This window comes from Hibiscus syriacus, unplaced genomic scaffold, assembly GCF_006381635.1.
Source record: "Hibiscus syriacus cultivar Baekdansim isolate YM2019G1 unplaced genomic scaffold, ASM638163v2 tig00110186_pilon, whole genome shotgun sequence".
In the NCBI taxonomy this organism is placed as follows: Eukaryota; Viridiplantae; Streptophyta; class Magnoliopsida; order Malvales; family Malvaceae; genus Hibiscus; species Hibiscus syriacus.
In genome coordinates, this window is record NW_024062617.1 from 477,168 (window position 1) to 494,610 (window position 17,443).

At 35.9% G+C, this 17,443-nt stretch overlaps 2 protein-coding genes and 1 pseudogene across 2 annotated transcripts; 1 reads left to right on the forward strand and 2 right to left on the reverse strand.

Moving 5' to 3' along the window:
* The first annotated feature begins 874 nt into the window (after positions 1 to 874).
* Positions 875 to 3,368, forward strand: LOC120217162 (annotated as a pseudogene).
* A 634-nt stretch (positions 3,369 to 4,002) lies between these two features.
* On the reverse strand, positions 4,003 to 4,520 carry LOC120217214 (FCS-Like Zinc finger 8-like). The gene has a single exon (XM_039214413.1). The coding sequence runs from the start codon at positions 4,384 to 4,386 to the stop codon at positions 4,018 to 4,020; it is 369 nt and encodes a 122-aa protein (XP_039070344.1). The 5' UTR covers positions 4,387 to 4,520; the 3' UTR covers positions 4,003 to 4,017.
* A 2,159-nt stretch (positions 4,521 to 6,679) lies between these two features.
* LOC120217215 (DNA-directed RNA polymerase II subunit RPB2) lies at positions 6,680 to 15,292 on the reverse strand. The gene is made up of 25 exons (XM_039214414.1): positions 15,047 to 15,292; positions 13,540 to 13,761; positions 13,163 to 13,453; positions 12,845 to 13,042; positions 12,450 to 12,514; positions 12,268 to 12,354; positions 12,085 to 12,205; positions 11,949 to 11,993; positions 11,724 to 11,861; positions 11,505 to 11,577; positions 11,312 to 11,388; positions 11,104 to 11,211; positions 10,893 to 11,009; positions 9,805 to 9,960; positions 9,634 to 9,738; positions 9,390 to 9,515; positions 9,225 to 9,302; positions 9,042 to 9,137; positions 8,838 to 8,953; positions 8,654 to 8,723; positions 8,392 to 8,445; positions 8,146 to 8,289; positions 7,698 to 7,997; positions 7,108 to 7,530; positions 6,680 to 6,993 (listed from the first exon to the last, which is right to left on the reverse strand). The coding sequence occupies exons 1-25, from the start codon at positions 15,290 to 15,292 to the stop codon at positions 6,880 to 6,882; spliced, it is 3,570 nt and encodes a 1,189-aa protein (XP_039070345.1). The 3' UTR covers positions 6,680 to 6,879.
* Positions 15,293 to 17,443: the final 2,151 nt, after the last annotated feature.

Here is a 17,443-nt window from a genome sequence, read left to right on the forward strand (position 1 = left end):
ATTTCGGGTCGGGTCAGGTTTCTAATTCATATATTCGGGTCGGGTCGGGTGAAACTTTATTTTGGTCGGGTCGGTTTTTTTAAGTGTGATATTCGGGTCGGGTCGAGTTCGGGTTTAGGGTGAAAATACCCGACCCGAAAATATATATAATTTTACCTTATATATTTAGGAATAATTACAATAATATCCCTCTATATATAATTTTTTTTCAATTAAGTCACTGCTTTTATTGAATAAAAATAATTTTTTTATTATTTCGGGTCGGATTTCTAATTCATATATTCGGGTCGGGTCGGGTGAAACTTTATTTTGTTCGGGTCGGTCGGGTTTTTTAAGTGTGATATTCGGGTCGAGTTCAGGTTTAGGGTGAAAAAAATGGGACCCGACCCAAAAAAATATATAATTTTACCTTATATATTTAGGAATAATTATAATAATACCCCTCTATATATAATTTTTTTCAATTAAGTCAATGTTTTTATTGAATAAAAAATGATTTTTATAATTTATTGAAACGAATAATCAATCAAAAAAATGAAAAATTTAATATTTTTAATTTTTTATAATATATTACTACATGTAAATTGTAAAACAAACTAAAATAAAGAAAAAAATAAGAAGGACAATTCTGTCATTTTACATTACTGAAATCAAATTCATCTGACATGTTTACGAACCAAACAAAATATGAAATTGAATTCCAATTCCATTTCCATTTCCTACCCACCAGACAGAATATGAAATTGGATTTCAATTCTTTCACATATTTCAATTCTTTCACATATTTCAATTCTATCGTAAACATTTTAGCGAACCAAACGTCACTTGAGAGAATTTTCCATTTCAATTATTTCCTTTGTTTTCTTAGATAAATATGGCGTCGTTTGATGTGTTCGGAATGGAAGGTGAAGAGATTCACGCTGCTCCCAATAACCATCATTTTGAAGTCGATAACGAGAGCTACTCCGATTACGGTGCTTACTCCAACTTCACCGGCAACGATCAGCAGTTTCCTATGGATGGTGGCAATGTGGTGGTAGATGACGTCAGTTCCTCTGCTGACATTTTCGGTTTCGGATCGTCCGATCCCACGCCTGCATACTCACAATCTCCTTTTGGTACTGCGATTCCTGTTGAGAACGGAAATGGAACCAATGGATTTGGTGTCCGAAACAGTGACGTTTTCACTTCTGATGGACCGGTGCTCCCTCCTCCTACTGAGATGGAACCTGAGGAAGGCTTGGTTCTTCGCGAGTGGCGGCGGTGAGTAGTAGTTACTGAATCGCTCGATTTGATGAATTTTGTTGTGTAGATTTGGCCAGATCTGCTGGTTTAGCAATGCTTCTCAGCTTAGATCCGCAGTGCTTTCGATTTGTACGCGTAAACTTTGTTTTTGCATTAGTTGAACCAAGATTTACTCTTAATACAAATTTCTTAATGATCCTTTCGGGTTTTTTATCTGCCATGGTTTTAACTATTGCGTCACCTATTGCTTTTTCGTTCCATTAACGTTAGCTATGAAAACCAGGTTCATGATCTTTCTCATTAATGGCTGAAGTTTATAGCGTTCGATTTATGTCAGTCTTAGGCTCTTAGCTCATACTCCTTCCTTAGTAATCCATGAATGTTCATCGGCTTTGACAAACGAAGTAGGGAACCTTTAGACTGTAGTTTTAGCTTTTATGATCGCATGCCATTAGCCATAGATTTTTATAATAATTGATGTAGAACATCCAGATCCACATTGAAGTTCCCAACCAGGAGACGTTTGAATAGCATATTAGCATTGGAATACTGTGTCATTTACTGATGTCATATCAGCCATAGATTCTATGGTTTGCATGTGGGCCCAAGTGTAGAAGAAATATCGAAGCTGAGAAAAATATAACAGCAATGCATAACTAAATGGGCAATAACACATTGGGTGATTGAAAAAGTAAAACAGGTGGTTGTCAAGATTTGTGCTCGAAAGCTCTAGTAGAATTTTAAAAGCTTGAGCTAGATGAACCTCTTCATTGCTTTTAGTTCTAGAGACAATGCTTTGTAATGAACTATAACATTTGCAGCAGTTATTGGTTTCTAGATCTAAATTTTCCCTTTCCCAAGTGATTTATGTCCTTTTCTTATATCGTCAAGTCTTTTTATAGCTGATGTGCATGATAGTTTAATGACATTATTGAACCCTTGGTTGTGTTTGTCTTCAAAAGATCTATGAAACATAGTAGCTTATCCTATGTCAATTCGATAGATTCATTGGCTGTTCATAAATCATGTGTTTGTGTGTTTATTACACATTTATGGATTCCATTACTTGTTAGTTGGCAGCCAAAAGGATTTATTTGTTGATATTTAATTTCTTGCTGCAGTCAAAATGCAATCGTGCTCGAGGAAAAGGAGGAGAAAGAGTTGAGAAGCCAGATTATTGAAGAAGCCGAGGAGTATAAGCAAGCATTCTATAAGAAAGGGGAAAAGACAATCGAGATCAACAAAACTAGTAACAGAGAAAGAGAAAAGGTGAACGTCTCCTATAAAACAAATTGTCATATTCATTCAAATTCATGCAATTAGTCAATAGATTCAAATAGTCGTCCCAACTCTATATTATGATTTTTAATTAATGGTTTCAACTCTGCCATCTCTATTTACCAGAAATTGACTGCAATGACATTTATTATGTCTGCAAATTTGATAAACATGATGTGATGTGTCGGATCTAAAAATAATTTTGAGCGTGGCCACACATGCATTAATACTACAAATTTTTTGTATAGGATGGACATAAATAAAATTTCAGGGTGGACACAATCAACACAATAATTAGTTAATCGAAGAAAATTAAGATTTTAAGGTGGGTACGTATCCATCCTAGATTAAGGGTGGATCCGCCAGTGGTCATGAGAAACCGACTTCAACTGCAGTTTAGATATTTGATGTTGATACTTGATATTCTGGACTTGGAACAGGTGTACTTGGCTAACCCAGAGAAGTTCCATAAGACCGCGGACAAACAGTACTGGACAGCTATTGCAGAACTCATTCCTCGTGATGTCCCTAATATCGAGAGGAAAAGAGGGAAGAAAGACAAAGAGAACAAACCCTCAATAACTGTCGTCCAGGGACCGAAGCCCCGAAAACCAACTGATCTTTCAAGAATGCGGTAAGTTATTGTGAAGCTTAAGCACGCTCCCCCACCTCACACGCTTCCGCCTCCTCCGACGAAGGACAGTAAAGATGGAAAAGATGCTGCTCCAAATGGATCTGTACCTGCAGAGCAAGTGGCAGCAGCAGAGAATGGTTCTGCCCCTGAACACGCTACGGCTACTAAGGACCAATCCGCCATAGAACCAGAAGCAACATCAACAGCGTGACTGTTTACAATACAGTTACCAAGGTTCATTCTATACCCATTCTTTCTATTTTCCTCAAGATTTCGATTCTTTATCGCATTCCATATCACCATAGTATTCTCCTCGCACGTATTTAGTGACACCGTTTGTTTGTTCTATTGAACCCTATTATTCTTATTTGGTTTTCTATATATTTCATTGAATTGGTGGTTAACATTTTGTCGTCACCGTCTTTCGGGTAGACCCTGAATTGAGCTTCGACTTGAATAATTAGGTTAGAGTCGTCACCGGTCATTTTAAAAATATTTAGGTGGATCGGGCACCATCTTATCTAATCTACATTTTACCAGAAATGTGTCAGTTCGGGAGTCGGTTACAATCAAGGAAGGATTAGCACCTTATACTGCCCTTTCGGTACCAATTAATTTGTCGGTTATCTTAATTGCGAAAATTGAAATTTAAATTAAAACTTAAAGATTCAATTCAAATTAATTACTTTCAAAATTAAAAAATGTTAGATAATAAATAATAAATAAATATTAAATAAATCAAAGAATAAAATAAAATAAAATAAGAAAATTAATTACCTTTCGAAGAGCCAATGCAGCAGCCAGTAATTGACAAAGTTGTTTTACCTTATGGATATATCAAATCTTAATTACAAGATCATTTACTCATATATGCTTTCCACCACGCAGTTATCGAATATGTGTGTGGTTCTGGGATTAGGACCGTGAGATATCACGCATGTATAATCCTCGGACAGCTCCATTTCAGTAACGGGAAGATCCTTCGTTTGGATACCAGAACCAGGGGACCCGAATGTTGGAGATAAATATGAATTCCTGGTCTTGATTCCAAAATCAGTAGGTGCGAGTGGAGGAATCTGGACTCTGGGTTCTGTCCCAAACAAGACCTTTCTTTTGTTTGGCTCGCAGGATCTGTTGTCTTCACTTCGGTAAATCATAGTGCGGCAATGCTGGGTGAGGGAGCTGAACTTCGGCAGTCTACCTTTTGTTGCACGATCACCATATGCCATCGGGTTGCCATGATAGGATCAGAGTATTTGGAAACCCAGCGCACCATTACTGTTCCGACTGCCATGCTCTGAGCAGCAAGGAGCATCCACCACTATCCACTTCCCCATAGTGAAAAGTTACTATCATCAAAATCAAGTGCTGGTGCCTAGCAGTCAACAACTCCTAAAATGGTCCAAAAATTTCTGAACATTTTTGTTGCTTGAGGTTCATACGCAAACAAGGCCATCCTTTCATGATTGAAAGTTAATCCAGAGGTTTTGATCGAGTTCCTCCCCAGTAAAATGTCGGCCGGTTTGCCTCCACCAAAAACGTGGTGAACGGGCTTTTCTCTTCCAAAGAGACGAAACAGCTTGGCTTTAATCGAAGATTCTGATTGCTTATCTTCATCGGAGTCCGACGACGATGAATCGTGGCCGTGGATCTTGTCTGCAATCTTGTCAATGAGCAATTCCTCGTGCTTCTTCTCTTCGTGCTCTGCCATTTTCTTTTCTTTTTCCACACAAATTCAAAGAAAACCCCAACAACTCGCTTTGAAATGTTTTGAAGATTGAAAGAAAAACTGAAAAACAAAAATCGGAGAAGAGTAATTGGAGTCTTCTTTGACTTGTTTCTTTGAGGCTCGTATCGATTTTTTGGGCTACACAGAGCGTGGGTGTGCACGTTAGAGGGGGAAGGAGAAGATGGTGATGAAGGTAACGATTTGCTGGATCACTCTCGATCTTAACATAAGCCATGGATGAACTAAAGCTTTTGAGTAGAAGAATCTATGGGAATTGCCATGAGCATATTTTTGGAGTGGAGGAATCAAGAAAGCGAGGAATACCCATTAACCGGATGCCCCTTGTTGTTTTGATTCCGTGTGATTATATGGGAGGACGACCGGGAGAATAAACCTTGTAAATCTCACTTTCTATCAGTTCTTTTGGTTTGGAAGGTTGTGGGTGGGGGTAGTGGTGAGATACGTGAGGGTTTAACATGGAGTCTATAAAAATAAAAAATAAAAAAATAAAATAATAATAATATATAATATATTTTTTTTATAGTTCCGGACAAAAATAGGTATTTACTCATTTCAAAACATCACTTTATCTTTATTTAACTTTGCCGACTTATTGTGGTGTTTGTGCAATTCCCTGCCTTTTTAGGTCTCTTAAGTGGTTCAGTTAATTCGGTTTTTGTGATCAAGTCAGCTTTGTCGTTCAATTATTGAAATTCATAATTGAGTCAATTAATTCCGAGCAATGTACGAGATGATTATGAAAGTCGTCCGATTAGATTAATGTATGAGATGATGATTGGTTAGATCGATTAATTTCGAGAACAGACTTAATTGTTTGATCACCTGTCAAAAACATTGGTTGCTCCGACTATATTAAGATCTCTTCACACACAAAAACAGAGATATGGTGTTCTTCAGCACTATAAATGTACGAATAATTGAGAAACAAGATTTGGGATATGGATGTGACAGCTCATATCCTACTACGACATGAAATCTCGAGTTGAAAAAGTTGGGTTATTTATAACTTCAGATCTTACTTTGAAGTTGTTCTTTTAGGGTGAACTACACGCGCCTATCACCTTTCCACTTAATAATTTAAACACAAATTAATTCTGTTCAGTTGAAGATAAATGAAAAAAAAAATTGCCGTTTATATTTAGATATGAATTTACTAGTTGGATATATATATATATCTTATAAAATTTGATCCCAATCCGGTTTTCTAAAAGAAATATTTTTTTTAAAAGAAGAAGAGAAATTTAAGAGAGGTAAATCGGGTGAGGATATGCTAAGCGATAACTCTTCATTTGTATTATTGCGATATCGAAATAGATGATCTGTTGCTGTGGTAGTGGTTACCACGACAATCTTTTTTAAAGCATGTTCTTCGTTTCATTTGTTCCGTTTTTAGCATGAAAATTTCGCATCTTTCCTGGTTTTATTGGCATCCAAACAAAAGAGCAAGATCCGTATCCTTTCCCTCTTTAGACGATGGATGAATTCCCGTCTGTTCTTCAAAAAGAATGCTAGTGTTGTCAATTCAAAGTAATTATTGTTGATTTGGACTACTGTACGAGGCATTATTATTAAAAAGGTTTCTCATGATAAATCAACTTGCTTTCATCAACTGAAACAAAAGTTCAAGAGAGTGAGTATAGTTTGTATACATACTTTTTACAATATTGGTGAAGGTACACAAGTTGAAGATTAGCAATACATAACATAGCTAAACAGTACAAACATGCATAATTTTTAATGTTGTCAAGGTTATACCGATGGTCTCTGAAACGAGATTCAAACCACTCTCACATGACTATTCCACCATACAATTCATAGTACAATACAAGGAACACTCGTGTGTCCATCAGCAAGCGTCGGCAATAAAAAAATCAAATAAAATTCATAAGATTACTGAGAATCTCCACTGTGTTTATATCGGGGATTCTAAATGAAGAGAGACAAAGCTGACCGGACTTCAACCACGTACATCTCACGCTCCCTTCTTCTTTTGGTCTTTAGGTGGTTCCTTTGTAAGCATTCTCGGAGCAATTGCCATTGCCATTAGCTCTTGGAAAAGCAGTTTACAGGCATAAGGAATGTGCACCTGTAAGCATAATTGTTATTACCATGATTCCCGATAACGAAAACATTAGCACATGTATGTTCAAGCTTTGACTTCAACAAGCGTGTAATGGAACAAGGGAAAGAAAAGGGCTACCTGAACAATATCGGTTTTATTCTTGCATCCTCTGCACTCGAACGAATTTTTCTTTAGATTGGCGATGGCGATCAACCCACACCGCTCACAAACGTGGACTCTGTATGCATCACTTTGGTCAAACAATCTCTCCTTGAGGAAATGGGCAGCACCATGTGCAATCATGCAATCTCTTTCCATCTCTCCGAAACGAAGACCACCGTCACGCGATCGTCCTTCTGCAGGCTGCCTTGTTAGAATCTGGACAGGACCCCGACCACGCGAATGAATCTTATCGTCGACCATGTGCTTTAGTCTTTGGTAATATGTTGGCCCCAAGAATATCATAGCAGTAAGCCGCCTGCCTGTGTGCCCATTATACATGGTCTCAAAACCACGCATTTGATACCCACATTTATGAAGTGCTCTGCTGATATTATCCACCTATAACATCAAAACGAAAGGATTAAAATGAAACTATAGTAGTCCCCACCATGAATAGTCCCAAAGCAGGTATAAGCGTTTAATATAAGTCCAAGAACATCAAAGAAACTTGATTCAAGAAAACATCTAATTAATCAAAACAAAAAAAATTAAGGATTGCAACTTACAGTGACATCAGTAAACGGAGTAGCATCCCCTTCCTTGCCCATGTGAGCTGCAACTTTCCCCATGATACACTCAATAAGCTGACCGATTGTCATTCGGGAAGGAATAGCATGTGGATTCACAATGATATCAGGTGAGATGCCTTCCACAGTCCAAGGCATGTCTTCCTGGGTATAAGTCATGCCAATCGTTCCCTTTTGACCATGCCGACTGCTAAACTTGTCTCCAATCTGGGGAATCCGTACGGATCTTACTCTTACTTTCACAAATCGCAACCCATCAGCATTTGTTGTCAGTAGAACCTAAACAAGAATAGAAACAGTCAGCACAATGACAAGATCATGAAAGCACAAGCACCTAATCCATTTGCACGGATTAACATTGTGACAGAAGTGAGTGCAATAACATCAACTAAAAACTATTAGTAACAAGAAGTTCAAAAGTATTTACTTGGTCCACTATTCCTGTTTCACTGTGACGTAAGCTTATACTGTGATCACGTTTTGAATAGCGTGATGCTTGACCCTGTGCTTCCTCCTGTGAAATAGGTGTGGTCTTTCCAATGATTACGTCCTCACCTGAAACTCTTGTTCCCTAACAGACAACAATAATTTAATTTCAGGAAGGAGTGGACTAAGTTAACTAATTTTGTAGGATAATGCAATGAACATAGCAGCATGCTAATTTTGCACTTACAGGAGGTGCAAGACCATCGTCATCCAATTTATCATAAGAGCCATGCCTCATTCCCTGCAAAAAGAAAATTGTGTCATATGGCAACACTCAAAAGTGACAAACAAGTGGAAATCCATTTCTCACGCCAAAACCCTTTTCCTATTGGTTTCACATTTGAACCATTCGCTTTTTTAAATCAAATTACTAGTATTTAGTTTTATATTATAGCAATTTTTGAATAAGCAAAAAGCATCAAAATAGTGAAGCCATGCTCAATTCTCACCATAGTAGTAGCCCTATCTGGTCGGCCAAAATCTTCTTTGACTAGGGTCCCCATTTTTTTCTCCTCATCACTGCAAAGTACAAAAACAAACATTAATCTGGAGTAAGGAGAAGCTCAAGTATGGGATGCAGAAGATGCGTATCTTCAAAATAAGTAGCAAAAGGAGTTATCAAGAGAATCTTACCGGTAAGAACGGAAGAAAAGTGATCGGAAGAACCCTCGGTCTATTGATGATTGATTCATAATAACAGAATCTTCTTGGTTGTATCCAGAATAGCAGGCAATTGCCACAATAGCATTCTGAGGAAAAGAGGTAAAGAAACAATAGTAAGGGTTTAGAAGAAATTGACGTAACTATGGAAATTGATAATAGAAAGTTCAGCTTTACTATGCCAGCAGGTAGCTGCCGAAAATGGAGATGTTCCATAGCTCGTGTAGTAACCAGTGGCTTCTGGGGATAGTAGAGAACATAGGCCAATGTATCCTGAGTAACAAATGGAAGGATAAATCAAGATTTTTCCAAGGAATTACACAGTTATAATAGTTTATGTAAATAGGAAGCAATACATACCATTCGAAATTGATAGTTGGTGACATATATACCCATTGCTTGCTTACCCATAGCAGATTGATAGGTATTACGTGGGGACTGATATAATGAATAATAAATAAGTAAAATAGAACAAAAATCTAAACAAATGCAATCAGTTAACGTTCATCATAAGAATAAGAATACCTGATTATGATCAGGGAATGGTATAATTGAAGCACAAACACCCAAAATCAACGAAGGATGGATTTCACAATGGGTATAAGTTTCCGAATAAGCTTCCTCTGGATTGACTCTTGCTTGGACAAGATCCTGGAACAAAGTTCAAACAGTTATATTTCTGATATTGCCTTATAGCCTCCATAGAAGCTAAGGTGCATTTACAATTTACTATTATTCCAGATTTTGACCAATAAGACTTGTTTCTCACATTGATGGTCATGGAAATCATTGTTGTCTCCTCTTCTTCAGTGTCAATATATTCAATAAATCCCTTAGCTACAAGATCATGCCAACCACCTTCTTCTGGGCTTTCCTGAAAGAAGAAAACCAATGAGATAAAGCTGCGTTTGATAAATATGGAAGGTTACAAGTGACTCACCCTTTGTTGCAGTGCATGGATATCTTTCTTTTTTATTAGAAGCCTTTGCTTCTCGACAATGAACAACGGCCGACTGCAACGACCATAGTCTGTATATATTCTAAGTTCTTTTAAACGAATATCTCGAACAACACCAACTTCAGTGTTGACATCAACCTACATACAAAAATCCATCATTAACCAAACAAATAAACAGCCTCTGTTTCTCAAACACAGAAAATGGGGATGATACCAATGTCGACTTATGTTATTCAGACTTGAGTGTAAGTACACGGGTATGGCTATATTTTTCTAACTTTTTCTATATATTTAGAGGACCTTGGAAGTCATATCCCCGTATCCAAGTGTTGGGAGTGTCGGACACAAGTGCTTCATGAAAAATGGCGGGAGGAAAAGTGGAACCAAACCAGAGGAAGAAAAAGGAGAGAAGAATGGTGGGAGGAAAGAGTCTGATAAAATCTCAAACACAGAGAAATAAAATAACGTGTACAAGAAAGTTCAAAAAATTAAAAGAGAAAAATACTTAAAAAGAGCATCAGGGATCAGACCTTAATATCAATATCAATTAGTCTTCAATTGGGTTTGAAGGCCCATATAAACCAAATGATAAATATTTCTAAAGTCATTTATACTCGATCATGTTTTTAAAAATTATAAAAATATTGTTTATATAATATATTAATGTATTATATATTTTTTTTATAAGAATTGAAGGCCTCATTAAAAAACCCCTTCTTGATTAAAGTAGCTTGTAAGAGAGCTACTTAATCAGAGGAAGGAGGAAAAGAGTGCCTTAGGATCTCATTGAACAACAAAAGATACATAATATACATCCTTTAGAACAACCGAAAACAACACAGAACACCATAAAACAGCCATACAGAACCTAACACAGAAACACTAAAGAATACTAAACCGAACTGCCTCAACAAGTGAACCCTAAAACCAAACTCGCAAAACCATTACAGAAAGAAAGCCCCTAAATAACTCAAAGAAAACAAGAAACCTAACATATTAATGTATTATATAGATTATATTTAAATTCATATAAACATTAATATATACAAAATATTAATGTATTAATGTACCCGTCTTCTCAACCGTCTCAACGTTGTTACAAGCATATCAGGATTCCGATGCACACCAACCCAACAACCATTGACAAAAATTTTTGTAGCTTGAGGAATAACTGCAGGAGAAATTTCCTGAAAATTGAAAGAAAAAAGTCAATCTAGGTAAAATAATAAGGAAATAAAATAAGAGGTATGAATTCAATAGAAAATTATGATAAGTATGTACCTCAAAATTCTCTGTACCCCATTCTTCCAAAAATTCAAGAATAGGGTACGCAGCTGATCCAACAGTAATGTAGACCATCAAGGCGAGATTCTTTACAAGTCCACAGGCCTGATGCATCCACCAACCACAATTATGATTGAAACATGGTGAGAAGGGATTGTTATTCAACAAATGAATCTTGAGGTTTAATTAAATGCAAGATACCCACCTGTCCTTCTGGTGTTTCAGCTGGGCACATCATTCCCCACTGGGAATTATGCAACTGACGTGGCTTTGCCAATTTTCCTGATAAACAAAAGCTTAATTAGCTAAAGACCACAAAAAAACATCATTAAATGAGGTTCATCAATGCATGTTGAAGTAAGCAGGGAAAATGAATAATACAGCAGGAATAGTGTTACCTTCACGTCCTATAGGAGAATTGAGCCTACGCAAGTGCGACAAAGTGGAGGCATACGTCAAACGGTTCAACACCTAGAAAGAACACACATAGCATCATGAGGACTTCCAATTGGGGAGGGATATGTGGTGGAGTTATAGGTATTTTATGCTATGGCATAAATCGTAGGGTGGGGAAAATTCAGTATAAACCCACTTTAAAGAAAACAATTAACTCTAACCTGCGACACTCCAGCTCTTGTACCAGCTGCATTTGCTTGCCCCCAATTTCCAGTAGCGAGTGAGTATTTAAGACCACTTGTAATAGTTTTTGCTTTGATAGCAAATTGCAGGTTCACATCCTTCCCGTTATCCACACACTATCATCCAGCAATAAAATCCTTAAGCACAAACACAGAAAAAATAAAAGCCAAAATACAGTGAGATCTAGAAAACAATGAAAGAACCTTCTGCACATAAGATCTCACATCCCTGGTTAACTTCCGAAAAAGCTGCAGCAGTAGAAATCACAACCAAAGATCAGATAGCAAATCAAAATAATGAGCATGGAGCATTTTGAAATCTATCAAACTAAAAGCGAACCATCCTAAAGAGGCCTCCAAGTAAAGGACCAGCAAGGTCCAGCCTCTTGTTGCCATAATGATCTCTATCATCTTCGGCCCTCCGGCCAAGTGCACAAAGAAGCAGCCGGTGAATGATATACCTGCAAAAAAAAAAATGAATCATAATACAATAACACAATCAAAGCAATTTCCAAATACCTACCCAAAATAATAAGCTTTCTTTGTCTCGCAAAACTCCCCAATACCAACGTGAGGAAGCATTTCCTTTTGAAGGATCTCTTTAGCATACCTGTAAGGAAGATGCTCAGAAGCTTCTCATGAGCGTTACAAACATTCACATTAAACATTTCATCACCCAAGAAAATTTGCTAACACAGCACATACTTAATCCTCTTCTCTCTGGTAACACCAACAGTAGCTCCTCTTTTACCAATATAATCTAAAGCAACCTGAGGTTAAGGAATAGCAACATTGGCAAGGTTCAATAAGGTAAACCACATGAAAACACAAACAGGAGAAATCCTTAACATCACAAGAGTGTCATTCATGATCTGGTTTTAACCATCTCATAGTCATTACACTCAACTCTTCGGGAGGATGGACTGGAAAAGTGCAACTTGGATAAACATAAATATCTAGGTGGTGCTAGAAATGACCAATATGCAGAACAAGCTCAGACAGGATGAGTGGGAGCAACAATAGCACTCACTGTAATTGACCTTTCAACCCAGCAGCACCTCAAGTCAGAACTCTGAAAGAAATAGGAAGAAGAAAAGAACCTGCTGGTTTTGAATCACAAATGCTTCTTCTAAGGAAGGTCGAAGCAGTTCCATCATCTGGGTATCAGAGAAGTCATAACATATATGCTCTAATATGTCCTTATCAGCAACAAATCCCAAAGCCCGGAATACAATAATGATAGGAATTTCAGTTCGAATATATGGAAGAGTAGCACGAATGTACTGCCCTGAAGAGCCCTGCAGTTTGTGCATGAAACCAACAAAACTGTAAAATCATTCACTTCCATAACAAGCTAACTCATTGAATGATTGAATGATAGAGAAAAGCATCCAAAAGTTAGAAGTAATTATCTTTACCCCTTTGGCACTGGTCCGTGAAAGCATCCGCACAAACATGGTACTTGGTGGCCTGTTCTGGGAGTCCGCCATGGACCGAACTTCTGCCACATAGGCATACTTGTTTGGCTGCCTCTTTTTGAAGACATAGACATGATTTGTACTCATCTTCTCTTGGGCAATTAGAACTTTTTCACTCCCATTGATAATGAAATACCCACCTTGATCTAATGGACACTCCCCAAGCTCAGTCAGATCCTTCTCTGAATTTTGATATAGTGTGCAATAACTCGAACGAAGCATTATAGGCACCTAATAACATGCAGAATATGGAAAAAGAGGGTCAATGTTAAAAGTTAAATTCATCCATTCACGACTAGAAAGTCCAGTAACCAGACCTTCCCAATGAACACTTTGGTAAAATCTTGAGTCTCAGTGATTTCTTCACCATCATGCCCTTTCTTTATAACTCTTTTAGTTACATCCACATACAATGGAGCAGAGTAAGTAAGATTCCTCAACCTTGCAGCTTTTGGGAATAAAGTTGCAGTTTCACCATCCGACTCAGTCATCATAGGTTTACTTAGGTAGATCTGACCAAAGTTAATCTTATAGATAGTCTGCAAGTAAGCACTAGTATTTAGAAACCCAAACAAAAGAAAAAACTAACTTCAGAAACAAAAACTTCAAGTCTTTGAGCTTGATTAGACCCCTATAAAGTCAAGGGACTAACTGCTAAGCAATCAATCAAGGAAGTAAATATATATTGAAAAACATATCCACAATGGAAAAAATAAATAAGAGATTAGAATTCAAAGACTTTGAATATTCATTTCTAGTTTTTCTCTTTATTGAAGAAATCTCCATAATCAGTTTCAAGATTGCTTCCCTTAAATTTTTAACTGATTTCTGAAGCTAAATTAATAAGATTTAACCGCATACAAATGTGAAATTAATAAAATTTAAAATTAACTTTGAATAAATGACACAATTAATTATCACAGTTCCTAAACTATAATTTTCTCGTTCCTTTAAGAAATTCATCCCCAAAAAAAAAACAATTTAACCTAACAATAAAATTACAATAGAAACTAACTCCAAAACTAGAAATTGAAATTCTTACATTCCTTAAAGCTAACGGGTTCAAGATCAAAACTATTCTTGGCAAGAGGTACGGATTGGTCAATCAAGAGGGCCAAGGTTAAATCTCTACCCTATATTATCTTTTGTCTTGCATGGAATTCGCATTTTTATATGATTTTTCAGGAGCGCTATAGGAGGATGCAGGGTAAAGTGAGCAGAAAACCAATGAATATATATATATATGCAGTTTTAGACTGACTTCTTTTAGAAACCTTTCAGACCAATTAAATACTTACATGATTGTTAACTGGGGGATTGGAACCTGACTATAGTTTTGCAATTACAGGGAGAGTTTGTAACCATCCATCATTCATATTAAACAAACTTTGCTTATCTATCCATCTATTTGAATCTATACTAATATTAAATACTTGTTTGAGTTTGGTGTCACAAAGTCGATCATTGAATTTAACAAAAACATACTACTCTCTAAAAAACACTCAAAATCAAATAATTATATACAAAAGTAATTATAATTAGGAGTGAGCAAATTACGAACCCGCTAGGAAAAAAATGAACTTCCAGTTAGTTTAGTTTGTTCCCACTATTTTCTTTTCTTTTATTTAATTATTTTCACTATTATTACCTCGCTCCTATTTTCACTCTTAAAATTTTTAAACTTTATTGCAACTATATAATTATTTTCTATTAAAAAATTAACTCTTCATCCGCTCTAGTTTTGGACAAATAAAGTTCACTTATGCAAAGAAATTTTAAAAAGAAAATTTTCCGTTACTTTAGAAGAAAATAATGAAAAAGGACCTCAGCGAAGTCAGATTGGTGACCAGGATTGTGCTGTGACTCGGGCCTGATCTCGATTTCGGCGGACTCGTCAACAATTTCTTGCATCGTGTTTTGGATAAACTCATCGAACGAGTCGAGCTGTTGACGCACCAAACCTTTTTCTTCAAAATAAGCAGAGATGACCGTCCACGCATCTTCCTGCGTGATCTCCTCGTCTTCTTCGTCATCGATTAGTTGAGGATCATACTCGCTGTCGTCTTCCATAGCTAGGTGTTCTTCAAGGTACTCTTTGGCTCAGGGATTTGATTACTTTAGTTAAAGGGAAAAAGGATTTGAAAGTAAAACCCTAGCTGAGAGCGTGAGAAATAGAAAACCAAAGAGAAAGGCGGTGAAAGTAAAATGATTATATTTTAATAATTCTGTAAGACATAAAAAAGTAGTATAGGTTTAAATCTGAAATTAAAAAATGAGTGAATGATAGTTATTTTGCCTTTTTAACATACAGAGACCAATTTACTAGTTTTTATGTAGAGGGATTAAAATATAATCTGGAACATAGTATAGGGGTTTTTCTGATTCTTTTACCGGTTATTTAGCGGATATAAAAGTAATTCTCTAAAACAATGCTGTTTATTTATTTAGAAATATTTTGGATGATAGAATCATTTAGTGTTATACATTTCTTATTTGTAGATCAAACATGTTGACTGTTTAAATATATTTAATTTTATGTTTTTCGTGTATTATACTAATAACATATTAATCGAATTAAACTAACTAAATTGGAGGCAACTGCGCATACTCTGCAGTGCTATTTCCCAGTGTGTGTGTTTTGATTTGTGGAAACGTGTTAACCATGCTAGTGTTGCCACGCGCTATTTCTTTAGTAAAACAAAAATGGAAACTAAAAGCTTACAATAAAGCCATGAACTGATTTTTCTTTAATGCGAGACAACGAAGCAATTCAAGTGAACCGAGTCCACTCATGTGGTTCTCGATGTTCAATGGACAATCTAAAAGGCTTTGCTCTATACTAGTGTGGTCCAGTGTTTCCCCTAATATGCTTTTCTTTCTTTCTCATCATTGAATTTGTATACGTAATCTCGTTTGTCCATCAAATAATAAGATGATAAATACAATTTATTTTCACTGGAATTCATTTTTAAGTTATTAAATATTTAATTTTACCTGATTTAAACCCACGTAATCAGTTTTTTAATAACAAGAGTGATTAGTAATTGATCCCGATTTTTACTCACAAGCAATTGCATATCATTTCTTCTTGGTTGTCTTTTAGCTTTCGATAGTTTTTTCCATCAATGTCTGGAACTATGTTAACGGAATGTTGAGTTCTAAATCTATGTTTAGTCATATTTTTTTCAAACAAGTCTAGTTCATTCCACTAAACAAAATCGTACTAAAAAACTGAACCAAATTAATGCAGAAAATAAACTCTACAAATACCACTGTAAGTAAGGATGGATTGAGGGGTCGGGACAGTCGCCCTCCTAAAAATTTCACATTATCATATATTTTAAATTTTTTCTTGATATTTTCTATTAATAATCTATTTTCGACCACTATAATTTTATAAATCCGCTCCTTTTAAAATTTTTAATGTTAGTTCACTAGCATAAAATTAAAATTCTACATCCGTCCTTTTCATCGGTGATTAATGATAAGCATTATTGAAAGATATCTTGATTGTTTAGTCAAAACCCTCAATAATCAAAAAGTTATTTATTTATTATTATTATTTCTTTTTTTGTGTTTGAGTGTCATTTTAGTCTTGAGATTTTCTCTCTATATCTTTAAGAGTCTTGGATGTGGTTATGAGAGGGAGAACACGACCATAGATCGTCCAATTTCGATTCTCCCAATGACATAATACCAATTAAATTTTTGCGGCTTTTTGTCCTAATGCAATCAGGATGAACCACATGATAGCTAGTAAGTCAAACGATCTAAGCATTGTGTTCTCCCTCTCCGAAGTTCTCCTGAAACCCTATTAAGGGTCAAAAGGCCAAATTTTGGGGCTAAAACGTCAAACAAATACCATAAGAAAATAATACATTTTTATTGTAAAATTTTTAATTAAATAATCGAAAAATCTGTCAACAACCACTATTAACACTAAGGTAGTAACAGACAATGGCAGAGGCACTTAAGTTAGGATGAATCCATCTTATAATTCTCTTTAATTAGTAGTTTATTTTATTAATTGTGTCAATCTTAAAATTTTATTTATGTTAATAACATACAAAATTTTGTGTGATTTATTTATATGTATACGTCTTAAAAAATATTTATAAATCCGTTACTAATAATAAAATATGATAATACGTTATCAACAAATTTTATCGATAATTCAAGCATAACATATTTGAAGGGACTATAATCACCTATCAAGATAAA

Coding starts and splice junctions, on each gene's coding strand:
- LOC120217214 (XM_039214413.1), bottom strand. CDS start 4,386: ATGGCATATGGTGATCGTGCAACAAAAGGTAGACTGCCGAAGTTCAGC.
- LOC120217215 (XM_039214414.1), bottom strand. CDS start 15,292: ATGGAAGACGACAGCGAGTATGATCCTCAACTAATCGATGACGAAGAA. Junction 11,578..11,723: donor CAAGAGCTGGAGTGTCGCAG/GTTAGAGTTAAT, acceptor TGTTCTTTCTAG/GTGTTGAACCGTTTGACGTA. Junction 9,303..9,389: donor CATTCCCTGATCATAATCAG/GTATTCTTATTC, acceptor TCATTATATCAG/TCCCCACGTAATACCTATCA.